At 46.9% G+C, this 13,651-nt stretch overlaps 1 protein-coding gene across 1 annotated transcript; it reads left to right on the forward strand.

Moving 5' to 3' along the window:
- The first annotated feature begins 618 nt into the window (after window positions 1–618).
- Window positions 619–9,955, forward strand: LOC123405544 (WD repeat domain-containing protein 83). The gene is made up of 9 exons (XM_045099196.1): window positions 619–750; window positions 6,163–6,479; window positions 6,580–6,682; window positions 7,378–7,485; window positions 7,591–7,700; window positions 7,990–8,097; window positions 9,309–9,354; window positions 9,448–9,579; window positions 9,709–9,955. The coding sequence occupies exons 1-9, from the start codon at window positions 619–621 to the stop codon at window positions 9,787–9,789; spliced, it is 1,137 nt and encodes a 378-aa protein (XP_044955131.1). The 3' UTR covers window positions 9,790–9,955.
- Window positions 9,956–13,651: the final 3,696 nt, after the last annotated feature.

A 13,651-nucleotide genomic window follows, 5' to 3' on the forward strand; every position in this document is an offset into this window, starting at 1 on the left:
TCAAACTACGTCAAACATGCATGCAAGTTACAAATTCGTAATCTACACGAAAACCTACACAAGATCTATATACAACTCGCTCTGATCCGACATACGTATTAAAAACTACGGACGATTGAATATCTAGCATTAATCTGGAATTAATTGTATCGTGGAAAAATAGAAAAAAGGCTAACGGGCCGAACTAACTAGGCGCAGCATAGCTAACATTCGCCTGGGGCGAGGAATAGTTCTCGGTTCTCACCTCGGGCCGGATCTGGAGGAGAGGAGTGGGCCGAGGCTTGGGGCGAAGCTGGAGCTGGTCGGGCGCTGTTGGTGGGCCTCGGGTCGGGGTGCTCCTGGCCTGGGCGAGGGCAGCACGAGCTGGGCTGAGGCGGGTGTGCATCTAGGCCGGCGGCTCGGGGCGGTGGGCCGCTGCGGGACGAGGCTGGCGAGGCCTAGGAGCGGGGTCGGGCACTGCTCGTCTCGTCCTCGTGCTCGTGGACGACCAGAGGACAGCGGCGGCGGCGGCTCCTAGGTTCGGGATCGGCGGCGGCTCGCGGCTGGCAGGAGCTCGAGCAGCGGATCCGGCCAGGATCCATCGGATCTAGCCGCCGGCGGGGCTGCGGAGCGGGATCCATGGCGGCGGGGCGAAGTAACCGGGCGATGGGAGCTCTCCATGGCGGGGCTGCGGCCAGGAGCTGCTCGTTTGGGCACAGCGGCGGTGGCGCTCCGGCGTGGAGGTTGGCGGTGGCGGGGCTGCCTACTCCGGTGAGCTGCTGCCGGCGGCGGGGCACGGGTGGAGCTCGGGGCGGCGCGGGTCTGGCGACGCGCTAGAGGAGGAGGTCGCGACGGGAGTAGGGAGGCGCCCGCAAGTGGCGGCCGCGGATGGGCTCAGCCGGGCCCGATCTGGGACTGGCGGGCACGCGGGAGGAGAGAGGATGTGGGAGTGGCTGCTGGGGGGTAGGTGGCGCAGATCCCGAGGTGGACTAGGGTTTGTTGTCTAAAATGCCTCAGGAGGTCTATTTATAGACAAAGGGGGGTTAGGTTTAGTGGAATTTTGCACCGGTTTCAACCGCGCGGTTGGAATTGAACAATTCCGAACGTGAGACGGGCTAAGTGGCCGGTAGAGTAGGCTAGCTGGGGAAGAGAGGGAACCGGTGCGGCGCAGCAACGCGATTTTAAAACACCGAAAAATGTCTCAAGGTAGACCGACGACGGTGCCGCTACGGTCGACCGTTCGGGTACCAGACGGACTCCGATTGTGATGAAATTTGACAGGCGGCCTACCTATATCTAAATAAGACCGCACGTCAAATTCCAACCCAATCAGAGAAAGTTTTACATGCACTTTTAAAAACAAGATTTAAACGATGCCACGGGCGCGTGCGTGTGTGGTCGGCTCAGAACGGACAACGACGAGAACCGGCAACTAACAACGGATGCAACTTTTGAAAACTGGCTGCAACGGGGTGCCATTGCAATGCTGATGATGCGCATGATGCAACAAATAAAAATAATCACACGACGAAAATTAAATAGAAGGGGAATCTTATGGAACGTCGGTCTCGGGCTGTCACACGGCGGGGGAAGAGGAACCCTAGACGAGGCCCGCACGTCGAGGGGAATTAATAGGCGACGAGGGGATGGCCTCGGCGTCCGTGAAGCCATGGCGTCGTCCCCTCTCTTTCACATCTCGCTCTCTTTCTCTGACGAAAAGGAGGAGAAAGCAACGGTGTCAGGAGGAAGAAGAGGGACGCCGAGCGGGCTGCGCTAGCGAGGGGGAGAGGCGAGGCCCAGCTGGGCTTCTCTCTGGAGCCGGCTAAACACAAAGAAAAAAGGTTTTGCTTTTTTGAAATAACCACGACAGCACATGAAATACCCAGAGCAACACAGGGTTTTTGAAAATAAAATAAAAACACCTAGGGCATGAGGGATTTATGCCCTATTTAAATAAAATGCAAACCTGATTTTTGGAGCAATTAAATTATACCTAAAAACAGGAATTATTTATACTGTTTTATTAAAAAACCCAATTGACTTAAAACTTCAAAACAACAAGTCAATCACCCCCTCAACCACAAGTTAATTCTCTGAAAGTGTAACATTTTTAAAACAGGTTATAACAAGGTTTAACAAGCAAGTTTAAAATAACAAAGGGGGGGAGGGCTTTGCATTGTTGTGAAAAGCATAGTAGGCAAACTTTGTTTGAAAACATCACCTCACTCCACACCACACAAGGCAAGCTATCACAAACATCATGCATCAACTAGCATTCTAGAATGAAAGCAATGCATTTGATCAGGATGCCATGATGCAAAAATGATGACATGAAATGAGCCACATGAAATGATAACTTATATAACAACCACAACAAGGTTCCACAAAATAGGAAAGGATCCAAATATGGAAAGGATTACATGTGGGGTGTTACAGTGAGTTACATGATCTTATGGTCATAGGAATGAATACTTGACACGCAGAAAACAATAGCAACAAAATGACACGATCACATGCTACGTTTATAGTTTGGGTATTGTCCATCACATCATTCTCCTAATGATGTGATCCAGTCATCAAGTGACAACACTTGTATATGGTCAGAAAACCTTAACCATCCTTGATCAACTGGCTAGTCAACTAGAGGCTTACTAGGGACATTGTTTTGTCTATATATCCACACCTGTATCTATGCTTTCATTCAATAAAATTATAGAATGGATAACAAACGACTATCTTGAAACAGGAAATATAATAATAACTATTTTATCATTGCCTCTAGGGCATATTTCCAACAGGATTTTGTGTGCTGCCTATATATACCCTTTCACCCACCTCTCATTCGTGGGAGAAGCACTGAGAACACACACTTCATATCCAGATCCATTTTTTGAGAGAAAATCACCTACTCATGTGTTGAGACCAAGATATTCCACTCAATTCATTTGAATCTTGATCTCTAGCCTCCCCAAACTGCTTTCCACCAAATCGACCTCTCCTACCCATGCATATTGTGTGAGAGAGTGATTTTGTGTTGAGTAGACTATCTTTAGAAGCACAAGAGCAAGGAGTTCATTGATCTACCACATCTATTACCTTTTGGAGGGTGGTGCCTCCTAGATTGGTTAGGTGTCACTTGTGAGCCTCCTACTTCGTGTTGTGGAGTTGAACCAAGATGTTTGTAAGGGCAAGGAGATCACCTACTTCGTGAAGATCTACCGTGAGTAAGGCTAGTCCTCCGTGGACGGAAGCCATGGTGGAATAGACAAGGCCGCTTCTTTGTGGACCCTTCGTGGGTGGATCCCTTCGTGGACTCTCGCAGCTGTTACCCTCCGTGGGTTGAAGACTCCACTAACATGGACGTATGATAGCGCCACCTATCGAAACTATGCCAAAACTCGCCTTGTCAACCTCATGCGTTCGATTTCCCTACCTTACTCCTTTACTTTACACTTGCATGTGTTTACTTTCCGCTGCTACACTCTTAGAACTACATGTGTAGGATGTACTTGACTTGCTATAACTGCCATAGCCGCCTCTCAACTAAAATTGGGAAAAGGTAACAAATTTATCTTGTCAAGTAGTCTAATAAACCCCCTTAGACATACTTTCGATCCTACAAATTGCCTTCAAAGCGAGAGGATTTTAGTTCAGCAAAGACAAACTCTCTCATTGTGGATGCAAGCGATTTGATCAGATGAAAAAAGAGATCACACAAGTCATGGATTTGGATCCACAGCTCAATCTTGCTCACGGAAATTGATGATGGTCTGATGAGTCCATCATATGGTTCGATGACCACCGCCTTACCCTTAAAAGTCCATGGACCCTCATCCATTACAGTTTCCCAATCTCCGAGGCATGAAAATTGCAGAGTACAAAGGTTTCGAGAGAGAGGTCGAAACTTGACTTCCTGCGCTAGATCCCATGTGACTCGCATATTCCTCTAGAACTAGTAGGTGCTATAGGGTTTTGTGATGTGAACTCGGGCGATCGCCAACCAACGAACCGCTTCCTCCAACAGACCGGCCTCATCAACCACCATGTCCAGCAAGTCATCCTCCTTCAGCCCTAACTCAACCATCATCGCCTCCATGTCACTCATCGCCTGGTCCGAGTCAGGCTCCACCGACATGTTGTCTATCACCTCTCTTGCCCGAACAAGTGGTGTTCTGCGGGCGGGAAGACCCTAGCTGCTCCTCCCGTGAACCACCAGTTCCTCGAGTCCAGGACCTGAGGCTACCGGCGGTGACGAGGGAGGGAGGGGATCACAATCTCCAGAGTGATGATGAGGTTCCGTTGGGAGGAGAAAACCCTAGCGAGAGGGGAACTTGAGCAACATTTAAACGTAGATAGATAGAAACAGTTAGATAGAGAGCTCCTTTTTGCCGTCCACGGGCGGCAAATTGTTGAGCCTTCGCTGAAGACATGCACTGATGAGCCGACCATTTCGAGCTATTGAACTACATGCGCGAAATCCCCCTAAGAAGTGTTGCAAGAGACTCAAACTCGCGACCTTCTCCTCGTTAGCTTGTGCTACTAGCCAACCAAACTAGGGAGTTCAAGTGATATATTCACGGCGTGAAGCATTAAATAACAAATATTAGTTTAAAAAAACAGGCATTGACCATTTTGTAATATTTGTTGAATATTTCCTTAATATACGATGACAATTTTAAATTATAAATGATGAACAATTTTTAATATATGATGAACATTTTAAAAAATATATATAAATATATGCGTTGAATAATTTTTAAATATGCATTGAACATTTGTAATATATGTTGAACAATTTTCAAATACATGTTGAACATTTGTGTAATATACCATTGAACAAATTTAAAAGCATAGGGAATACTTCATATTCATTGAACAATTTCTGATATACGATGAACATATTAATGTATGATGAACTTTTTTTAATATACCATGAACATTTCTTAAATATATAATGAACAATTTGATAACATGGAATAAGCTTTGTATAATATAGAAAAAGTAAAACAGTAAAAAGAAGAAAAATAAATCATAAAAAGTAAAAAAGAATAAAAGAACATAAATATAAAAAGAAACAGAAAAGAAAAATGAAAAACGAAAAAAAGAAGAAAAAACGACCAAAAATCTGAGGCAGAAACGTGCAGCATACCCTGCTGTGAACAGGGCCGGCCCACCCGCCGACGTTGCGAGCGTTTCCTCGTTGATTGGCCGCCCGCGGACGGTAAATACAGATGAAATTAACAGTACATCTTCTAAAGATCACATTTATCATTCCAGATTACGAGAAGTGATATATTGTATGTGTGTCATTTATCGCAACTTGAAAGTATTTTCTTTTAGATATGTATTTTTAAAATATTTTATCTCCTAAACCGCGTGTCTAAATCTCGAACTGTTTTCTCCGTTGGGTTTCTCGCATCAAGATCTTTAAACTACTTCTTCAGTTTTTAAATATAAGTTTTTTTAAAAATTTCATTAGAGAACTATATACGGACATACTTTAGAGTATAGATTAATTCATTTTATTTCGTATGTAGTCACTTAGTGAAATCTTTTAAAAGACTTATATTTAAGAAGGGAGGGAGTAGATCTTATGTTAATAGGTTTTGACGAACTTTTTTTTCAAAAAAAATCAAATAAAAAAATGTACTTTTCGTGGTAGAAAAAACGTAAACACGTTATTTTTCCGTGCCTCTTACGGAAGTAAAATCGTGTCACTCATGAAAAAAATAGAAAACATATTTTTCTTTTTTTCTAGAGGCATGGACGTGTCTCTCGTAAAAAAAAGAATTTTCATAAGACATGGCCGTGTCTCTCACAAAATTAAAACCGTGCGTTTTACAAAAGCAAAACCATGTCTTTCACAAAAAATCAAAAACATATTTTTTTCTTCTTTTACAGAAGCAAAACAATGCCTCTCACGAAAAAACAGAACCATATTTTTTCATGTTTTTTAACTTTCGTCGAAAGCTAAGAAAAGCCGATGAAAACTGAAATATCATTTTTTTTAATTATTCTAAAAAGCCAAAAACATATATGAAAAACCGTTTTAAAACTTTCCACCTGACTGAAAACGTATCAGGTGACGACGCATGAGAATGATCTTTTAGGAGGCTTTTGAATCACTGAAAAGTCTGAAATTGCTCCTTTGTTGCCGATAAAGACTATGGCTGTGCCTCGTAGCTAAACCGGAATAATGGGCCGGCCAGTTACGCGCTCCCTTGTGCCGTCTTGACCCTCCAAAGCCCGACGCCGGAGTCGTCCGCCCGTAGCAGGGCAAAGGAGATGTCGTCGGCGGCGCAGCAGCTGCCGCGGACGGAATCGCGGACGCTGTCGGGGCACGAGGGCGCGGTGCTCGCCGTTCGCTTCAACCACGACGGCAAATACTGCCTGAGCTGCGGCAAGGACCGCACCCTCCGCCTCTGGAACCCCCACACCGGCGCCCACGTCAAGACCTATAAATCCCACGGTCGCGAGGTTCGCGATGTGAACGCGTCCTCGTGCGTACCATCGCTCGCAACCCTTCTTCCTATCTGATTTGGATTTGGAGGCGCACGGCTGCGGAATTTAACGGGTGCTTCTCGCCGACTCCGTTCTCAGGGACAACGCGAAGCTGGTGTCGTGCGGCGGGGACAAGCAGATATTCTACTGGGATGTCGCCTCCGGCAAAGTCATCCGCAAGTTCCGCGGCCACAACAGCGAGGTAATGCATCAGCCATCGATTGATTGGGATATTGTGATGTGGTGCTGATGCCCTCGCTAGCGATGCTATTGAGGGCTTGTTGTTTTCAGTTTTCACTTATAAATTAAGCAAATTCTGTGTCATAGGAGCAAGCTACTGGACAGCATTATAATTAGTTCTATGCCAGTGTTACTCTAATGGTTTTAGCTCCGTATTTTGTGTAAAGTAGTACTGGTAGCAATGCCATAGTGAAAACTACTGTATTTGGTTGTTTGTGATTGTAATGGAAACAGAGTAATGCAGACCACTGTAATGCAACAATGTGAATCCCGTAGTTTCACTATGATGTTGGGAACTTTTCTTTGAACCCTGGAGGGTGTCTTCACCTCTCTTCGTTTTATGATTGCTACTGTAACGGAGAACCTCATAAGGCAAGTACTCTACAAGCAATCTGTATATAAAACACTGAATTCTGCACATCGCCGTATTACTACCATTTTTGGAACTCAAATACTGTGTCCAAAGCAGTCCACTGATACCATACTTCTGTAATGGCACTAAGGTGTTATGATGTTGTTCAATTACCATACATTGACAGTGTGATTATTATTAGGCCTATCAGTGTTACCCTAAACCTGATAAAAGAGCAGGTTTATGACAGATGTTTGATTCTTGATGATTCTACATGTTTGAGATTTTCCATTCTGCTTCCTTAGGTCAATTCAGTGAAGTTTAATGAGCACAACACGGTTGTACTGTCCGCTGGTTATGACCGTAGTGTGCGTGCATTTGACTGCAGGTCACAGAGCAGTGATCCAATTCAGGTATTTTTTTTCTACTTGTTAAAAAACATATGGATCCGTCAATCATAGTCATAGATTCTTTTCTCATACACTTGGTTATGTCATGAATTCTATCTCCTAGTGCAGACAATTGATACTTTTCAAGACAGTGTAATGTCAGTTAATGTAACCAACACCGAAATAATTGCTGGCAGTGTTGATGGTACCGTCCGAACATTTGACATTCGCATGGGTAGGTAAGTGCATACCTTGTTCCGTACTCAAGTCTCAACTAATTTGATATATTTTTATTTTCTAAATGAAAATTTTTGTCTTCTCTTTTACTCCCTCCGTCCAGAATTACTTGTCATAGAAATGTATAAAAGTGGATGTATCTAGAACTAAAATGCATCTAGATACATTCATTTCTCTGACAAGTATTTCCAGACGGAGGGAATATTAAACAAGGAAGTGTTGATGGGATCCTAATCCATTCCTTGACTGGTTCTAAATTGTTTAATGATATATTTCTCTCATTCTTAACAGGGAGACTGTTGATAACCTGGGTCATCCTGTCAACTGTATATCTTTGTCGAATGACCGCAATTGCATCTTGGCTAACTGTTTGGATTCTACCGTGAGGCTTCTTGACAAGTAAGTACTCTTCATAAGCCGACAATCTGAACTTGACAAGGTTGATAGGGAGGCCCCTCTATTTAGCGATCTGGAGCAATTAAGCGCTATTTGAAATTTGAAGCAGTTAGACCCCCTATACTTTGTAGAATGATGAATTTTTCCTTGGAATTATGACATGGCCAGTAGTTATGTAACATGTACTTTCAGTTCCTCATCATAGGAACTTATGTCACACATGGACTAGAAACAGAGTCTGCTCCTTCGCTTCACGTTACTTGACTGGACATAGCTACCAATCTATTTTCTGTATCGAGTTGGATGACCATGGGATCTTCTTTATCTTGCCATCAGACCTCTCGCTGTCTAAATCTGTCCAACCAAAGAGTTTGGCAGCTGCGGTGAACTTTTTTTGGTGTTTTGCAGATTCTTTGGATTTGAACCTGCTGTTTCATCATGAAATGTCTGAAGCAATAGTTTGATAAATTACAGTGTCTTCTTGGTAGTTAGCCAGTCAAATGGCCATTTTTTCCTTGTTCATGGAGACAGATGTCCTAATTGAACTTACTTCCTGTGTTCCAAATTAATTGAAGTTCCACATGAAAAATGTATCAACATCTACAACATCTAATTAGTTTCCTTAGATTCAACATAAAATATATTTTTTCATACTACATTTATTTTACGTTGTAGATATTATCACATTTTTCTGTGGACTTGATCAAATATTGAAAAGTTTGAAATAGGACAAAGCTAGAACTTCAATTCATTTGGAATGGACGAATTAATGATGTATAGTTGTGCATGAGCATTTTTTTGGGGGTAAATCCTTGCACATCACAGTTTATGAGCCATAGTTTGAACCTTGAAGTAGTGTCCGAATCTCTACATGGAATGACTTTCTTGTGCTTTTGGTATCTGCATTATTTCTGTTTTTGGAAGAAACGGCAAGCGACGAGGTTAGGGTCATATATAGAGTGTTTGTTTTGTTTCCTAGCAAGTCTTGTGATTGACGAGGGATCACAAATCTCTGTTGTACAGGGAAGTACATGTTTGCATGAATTACTGCCACTTCATCTTTCCACATAAAATATAACGAAATGTAGCACCATTTTGTTGTGGAGGGGGTCTCATTGACTAAGTTCCATATAGAGGGACCTCACTGCGCTGTTGCCTTAAGCATGCATGACTTTTGGTAGTAATCGAATCTACTGGCTTTTGTTATTTATTAGGAACTCTGGGGAAATGTTACAAGAGTATAAGGGCCATATATGCAAGGTATCACCTGAACAAGTTGTGATTGCATTGGTTACTTCAATATTGCAGAAAAGAAACACTGTCTCACTTTTTTCATCTGTACAATTTCTACAGTCCTTCAAGATGGATTGCTGCCTGACCAATGATGATGCATTTGTTGTCGGTGGATCCGAGGACGGCTTCGTTTTCTTCTGGGAGTTGGTGGATGCACCTATTGTTGCGACTTTCCGAGCACATAGCTCTGTGGTATTATTTTCTTCTCAGAATTACGTCTTATGCTTCTTTGTTTTGTTATTGTTGGTTAACTATTGTTTCCTACTTTAGTTTAAAATTTTCTTCTTCATAATTTTCTTATGCTTCTCGTTCTTTTGGCAGGTGACCAGCGTCAGTTATCACCCAACAAAGACCTGCATGTTGACATCATCTGTCGATGGCACCATTCGTGTTTGGACCTGAAGATAGGAATTGCTGATGTGTGTTATTCCCTACAGATGCGCCCATGACAATATTCTCCCTATGACCCATCTATAAAGTTCCAAGTATTCAGAAGCATAATGTGTACTATTGCACGTGATACGTTGACATGTGAACACTGAACAGACTCGAGGATTCAGATGCACAAGACAATCCCTTTTTGAGAACCGTTGTTGCTACTATGTAAGAAGACCTGGAAAGGCTGGCTATGATGGGTGGTCTTTAATCTTCGACTGATGGTTTTTTTTTTAAGATCCAGCAAATTGCTGGCTTTGTTGATGTTTAGCAGGAAGCGACAGAAGATAACATGGTGTGATCCTAAGGTCAAGGACAAAAAGGAAAGGAACTGAAAATGAAGAAAACTGCATCCCCATTGGCTGCAAGAGAAATAACAATTTCTCACGGCGGATCCCAAAAGCGAGCTCAATGTGTTTTGCTCAGCTAGGCGCCAAAGCTCAGTTGGTCGTCTGATTGCCGCGACAATCTCTTGTGCGGAGGCTATCTTACCCTTGAAAGTGCACTTGTTCCTTTCGTGCAAAATCTTGTGCGGAGGCTATCTTACCCTTGAAAGTGCACTTGTTCCTTTCGTGCAAATTCTTGTGCGGAGGCTATCTTATCCTTGAAAGTGAGGCCGGTAGCTATAGCTCCGTCTCGCTCCTTCCAAAACAGCTAGGAGCATCATTTGTATTGCGATTCTTATATAGTCATATAGGCATGACTAGAGGTTTTACCTCATCGAAGGGCCGGGAACCTGGATACATCGGAGTCATGTGCGTACGCCTATACCCGCTTCCAGACTCCGTTGACGCCCATCGGTCCCAAACCACGAGTTAAATCATCCCTTAGCATTTGTCTCAAAAATACCACGACAGTTGACGTCCGCAATGCGTCCTCACCAGGATGCGACCTACGTCATCTTCACAGCAAGCAAGACGTCATCTTCACAGCAAGCAAGACGACAAGCATAGCCAACGCAAACGTGCGCTGGAGGTCAATGCCATCGTCCCGCCGGTCCCCCACTAGATGCACTGGTCGGACAAGCCCATCACCTGGGGCCGCGAGGATCATCCGGCTGTGATGCTGACACTAGGTGGCTACGCGCTGGTTCTGGATCCCACATTCGTCTCCGATGGAGCACGTGCGCTGGAGGTCAATGCCATCGTCCCGCCGGTCCCCCACTAGATGCACTGGTCGGACAAGCCCATCACCTGGGGCCGCGAGGATCATCCGGCTGTGATGCTGACACTAGGTGGCTACGCGCTGGTTCTGGATCCCACATTCGTCTCCGATGGAGCACGTGCCGCTTCACGCGGGTGCTCGTCGACGGCGGTAGCAACATCAACATCCTCTGCCGCAACACAATGGAGAAGCTCAGCATTCTGGAATCCGAGCTCCAGTCGACTCGGAGGGTGTTCCACGGCATCGTCCCCGGCCATTCTTGCTCGCCGATTGGCAAGGTCCGGCTGGATGTGTTGTTCGGCTCGCCGAAGAACTTCCGCCGCAAGCCAATCTGGTTCGAGGTTGTCAACCTCACCAGCTCCTACCAGGCCTGGCCAAATTCATGGCGATCCCACATTACACCTACCTGAAGATGAAGCTGCCTCACCCGCACGGAATCATCACCGTCGCGGGCAACTACAAGAAGTCGATCGAGTGTGCTCTGGCCGGCTCCAAGCTGGCCGAGTCGCTCGTCATCGCCGAGGAGCGGGGACAGGTCGACCGACTCGTGGCACTCGCCCGCGAGCCGGCGGCCATGCCAGAGCCCATGCTGAAGCATCCGGCCACGGAGGCCCTGTTCTAGCCGACCACCGGCAAGGACACCAAGAAGATCCCTCTGGACCCGGCTGACCCCACCGGCAAGTGCGTCCTGGTGAGGCCGGCCTCAACGCCAAATAGGAAAGCGAGCTCGTCGACTTCTTCCGTGAGAATCGGAATATCTTTGCATGGTCCTCCAAAGACATGTCGGGTGCCCCGAGGAAGTTTGACGAGCACTTTCTTCACGCCGGGCTAGACGCAAAACCGGTCAGGAAACCCCTGCGCCGCTTCTTAGAGGAGAAGCGGAAAACCATTGGTGAAGAAGTTGCCCGGTTGCTAGCCGCCGGCTTCATCATGGAGGTCTTCCATCGGGACTGGTTGTCGAACCCTGTCCTGGTGCTGAATAAGAACAAGACTTGGCGCATGTGTACCGATTGCACGAGCCTAAATAAGGCATGCCCCAAGGATCAGTTTTCTCTGCCCCGTATTAATCAAGTGATCGACTCGACGACCGGCTGCGAGCTATTGTCCTTCTTGGACGCCTATTCAGGCTAGCACCAGATCAAGTTAAATCCAGCCGACCGGCTAAAGACAACTTTCATCACACCCTTCGGGGTGTTTTGCTACATTACGATGACGTTCGGGCTGGAAAATGCCGGCGCCACGTTCCAGCGTTGCATGGAGCGATGCCTCTACACGCAGCTTGGCTGCAACGTACACGTCTACGTAGACGACGTTGTGGTCAAGACCAAAGAAAGCCGCACCCTCCTGGACGATCTCAAAGAGACGTTTGCGATCCTGCGCGAGTTCGAGATCCGGCTGAACCTGGAGAAGTGCATATTCGGCGTACCAGCCGACTAGCTCCTCGGTTTCCTCGTTTCCGAACGAGGGATCGAGGCGAACCCGGAAAAGATTTGGGCCATCGAGCGAATGGCCCGGTCGACTAACTTGGCAGCCGTCCAGAAGGTCACCGTCTGCCTCGCCTCGCTCAGCTACTTCATCAGCCGTCTGGGAGAGAAGGCCCTCGTGCTCTACCGCCTGCTCAAGAAGGTAGACGGCTTCGTCTGGAGCGACAAAGCCGACGAGGCCCTACGCGACATCAAGCGCGCACTGACCACCGCGCCGGTGCTAGCCACTTCGACAGACAGAGAGCCGATGCTTCTCTACATCGCGGCGACCAGCCGCGTCGTCAGCATCGTCATGGCCGTTGAGCGCTCGGAGCCAGGCCGAGCTCAGCCGGTCCAATGACCGATCTATTACCTGAGCGAGGTGTTGTCTGCCTCCAAGCAAAACTACGTGCACTATCAGAAGATGTGCTACGGTGTGCTCCCGGCGGCCCAGAAGCTCAAGCCCTACTTCTAGGAACACTTGGTCACGATGGTCAGCACCGCTCCCCCTCGGGGAGATCATTGGCAACAGGGACATGGCCGGCCGCATCGCCAAGTGGGCTCTCCAGCTGGCCGAGCACGACATCAGGTACGAGTCGTGCACCGCCGTCGAGTCGCAAGCCTTGGCGGACTTCCTCGTCGACTAGGCAGAAACCGAGTACCTGCTGCCGCCACCCGACTCCACGCATTGGCGCATGCACTTCGACGGCACAAAGATGCGCACCGGCCTCGGAGCCGGCATCGTTCTTTCCTCCCTCAAGGGAAACCGGCTGCAGTACGTCCTGCAGATCTACTTCGTCGCGTCCAATAACGTGACAGAGTACGAGGCGTTCACCCACTGTCTTTGGATGGCCAAGGAGATTGGCGTCCGACGCATCCTTTGCTTCGGCGACTCCGACCTAGTGGTGCAGCAGGTCATTGGCGAATGGGACGCGAGGGACGCAAACATGGCCAACTACCGCTTCCTAGTCCATCAGCTAACTCGCGGCTTCGATGGCTATGAGTTCCATCACATCCTCCAAGCCGACAACGAGGCCGCCGACACGCTGACAAAGATTGGCTCCACTCGGCAACCCATCCTAGCCAGCGTGTCCTTGGAGCACCTGCGCAAGCCCTCCATCACGCCTTCTCCAGAATCTGAATACATCTTCGTCCTGGCAAACCCGGGGGCTGCGTCGCCGGTCCCGGGGACTGCTGGCACC

The sequence above is a fragment of the Hordeum vulgare genome, chromosome 6H, assembly GCF_904849725.1.
Source record: "Hordeum vulgare subsp. vulgare chromosome 6H, MorexV3_pseudomolecules_assembly, whole genome shotgun sequence".
In the NCBI taxonomy this organism is placed as follows: Eukaryota; Viridiplantae; Streptophyta; class Magnoliopsida; order Poales; family Poaceae; genus Hordeum; species Hordeum vulgare.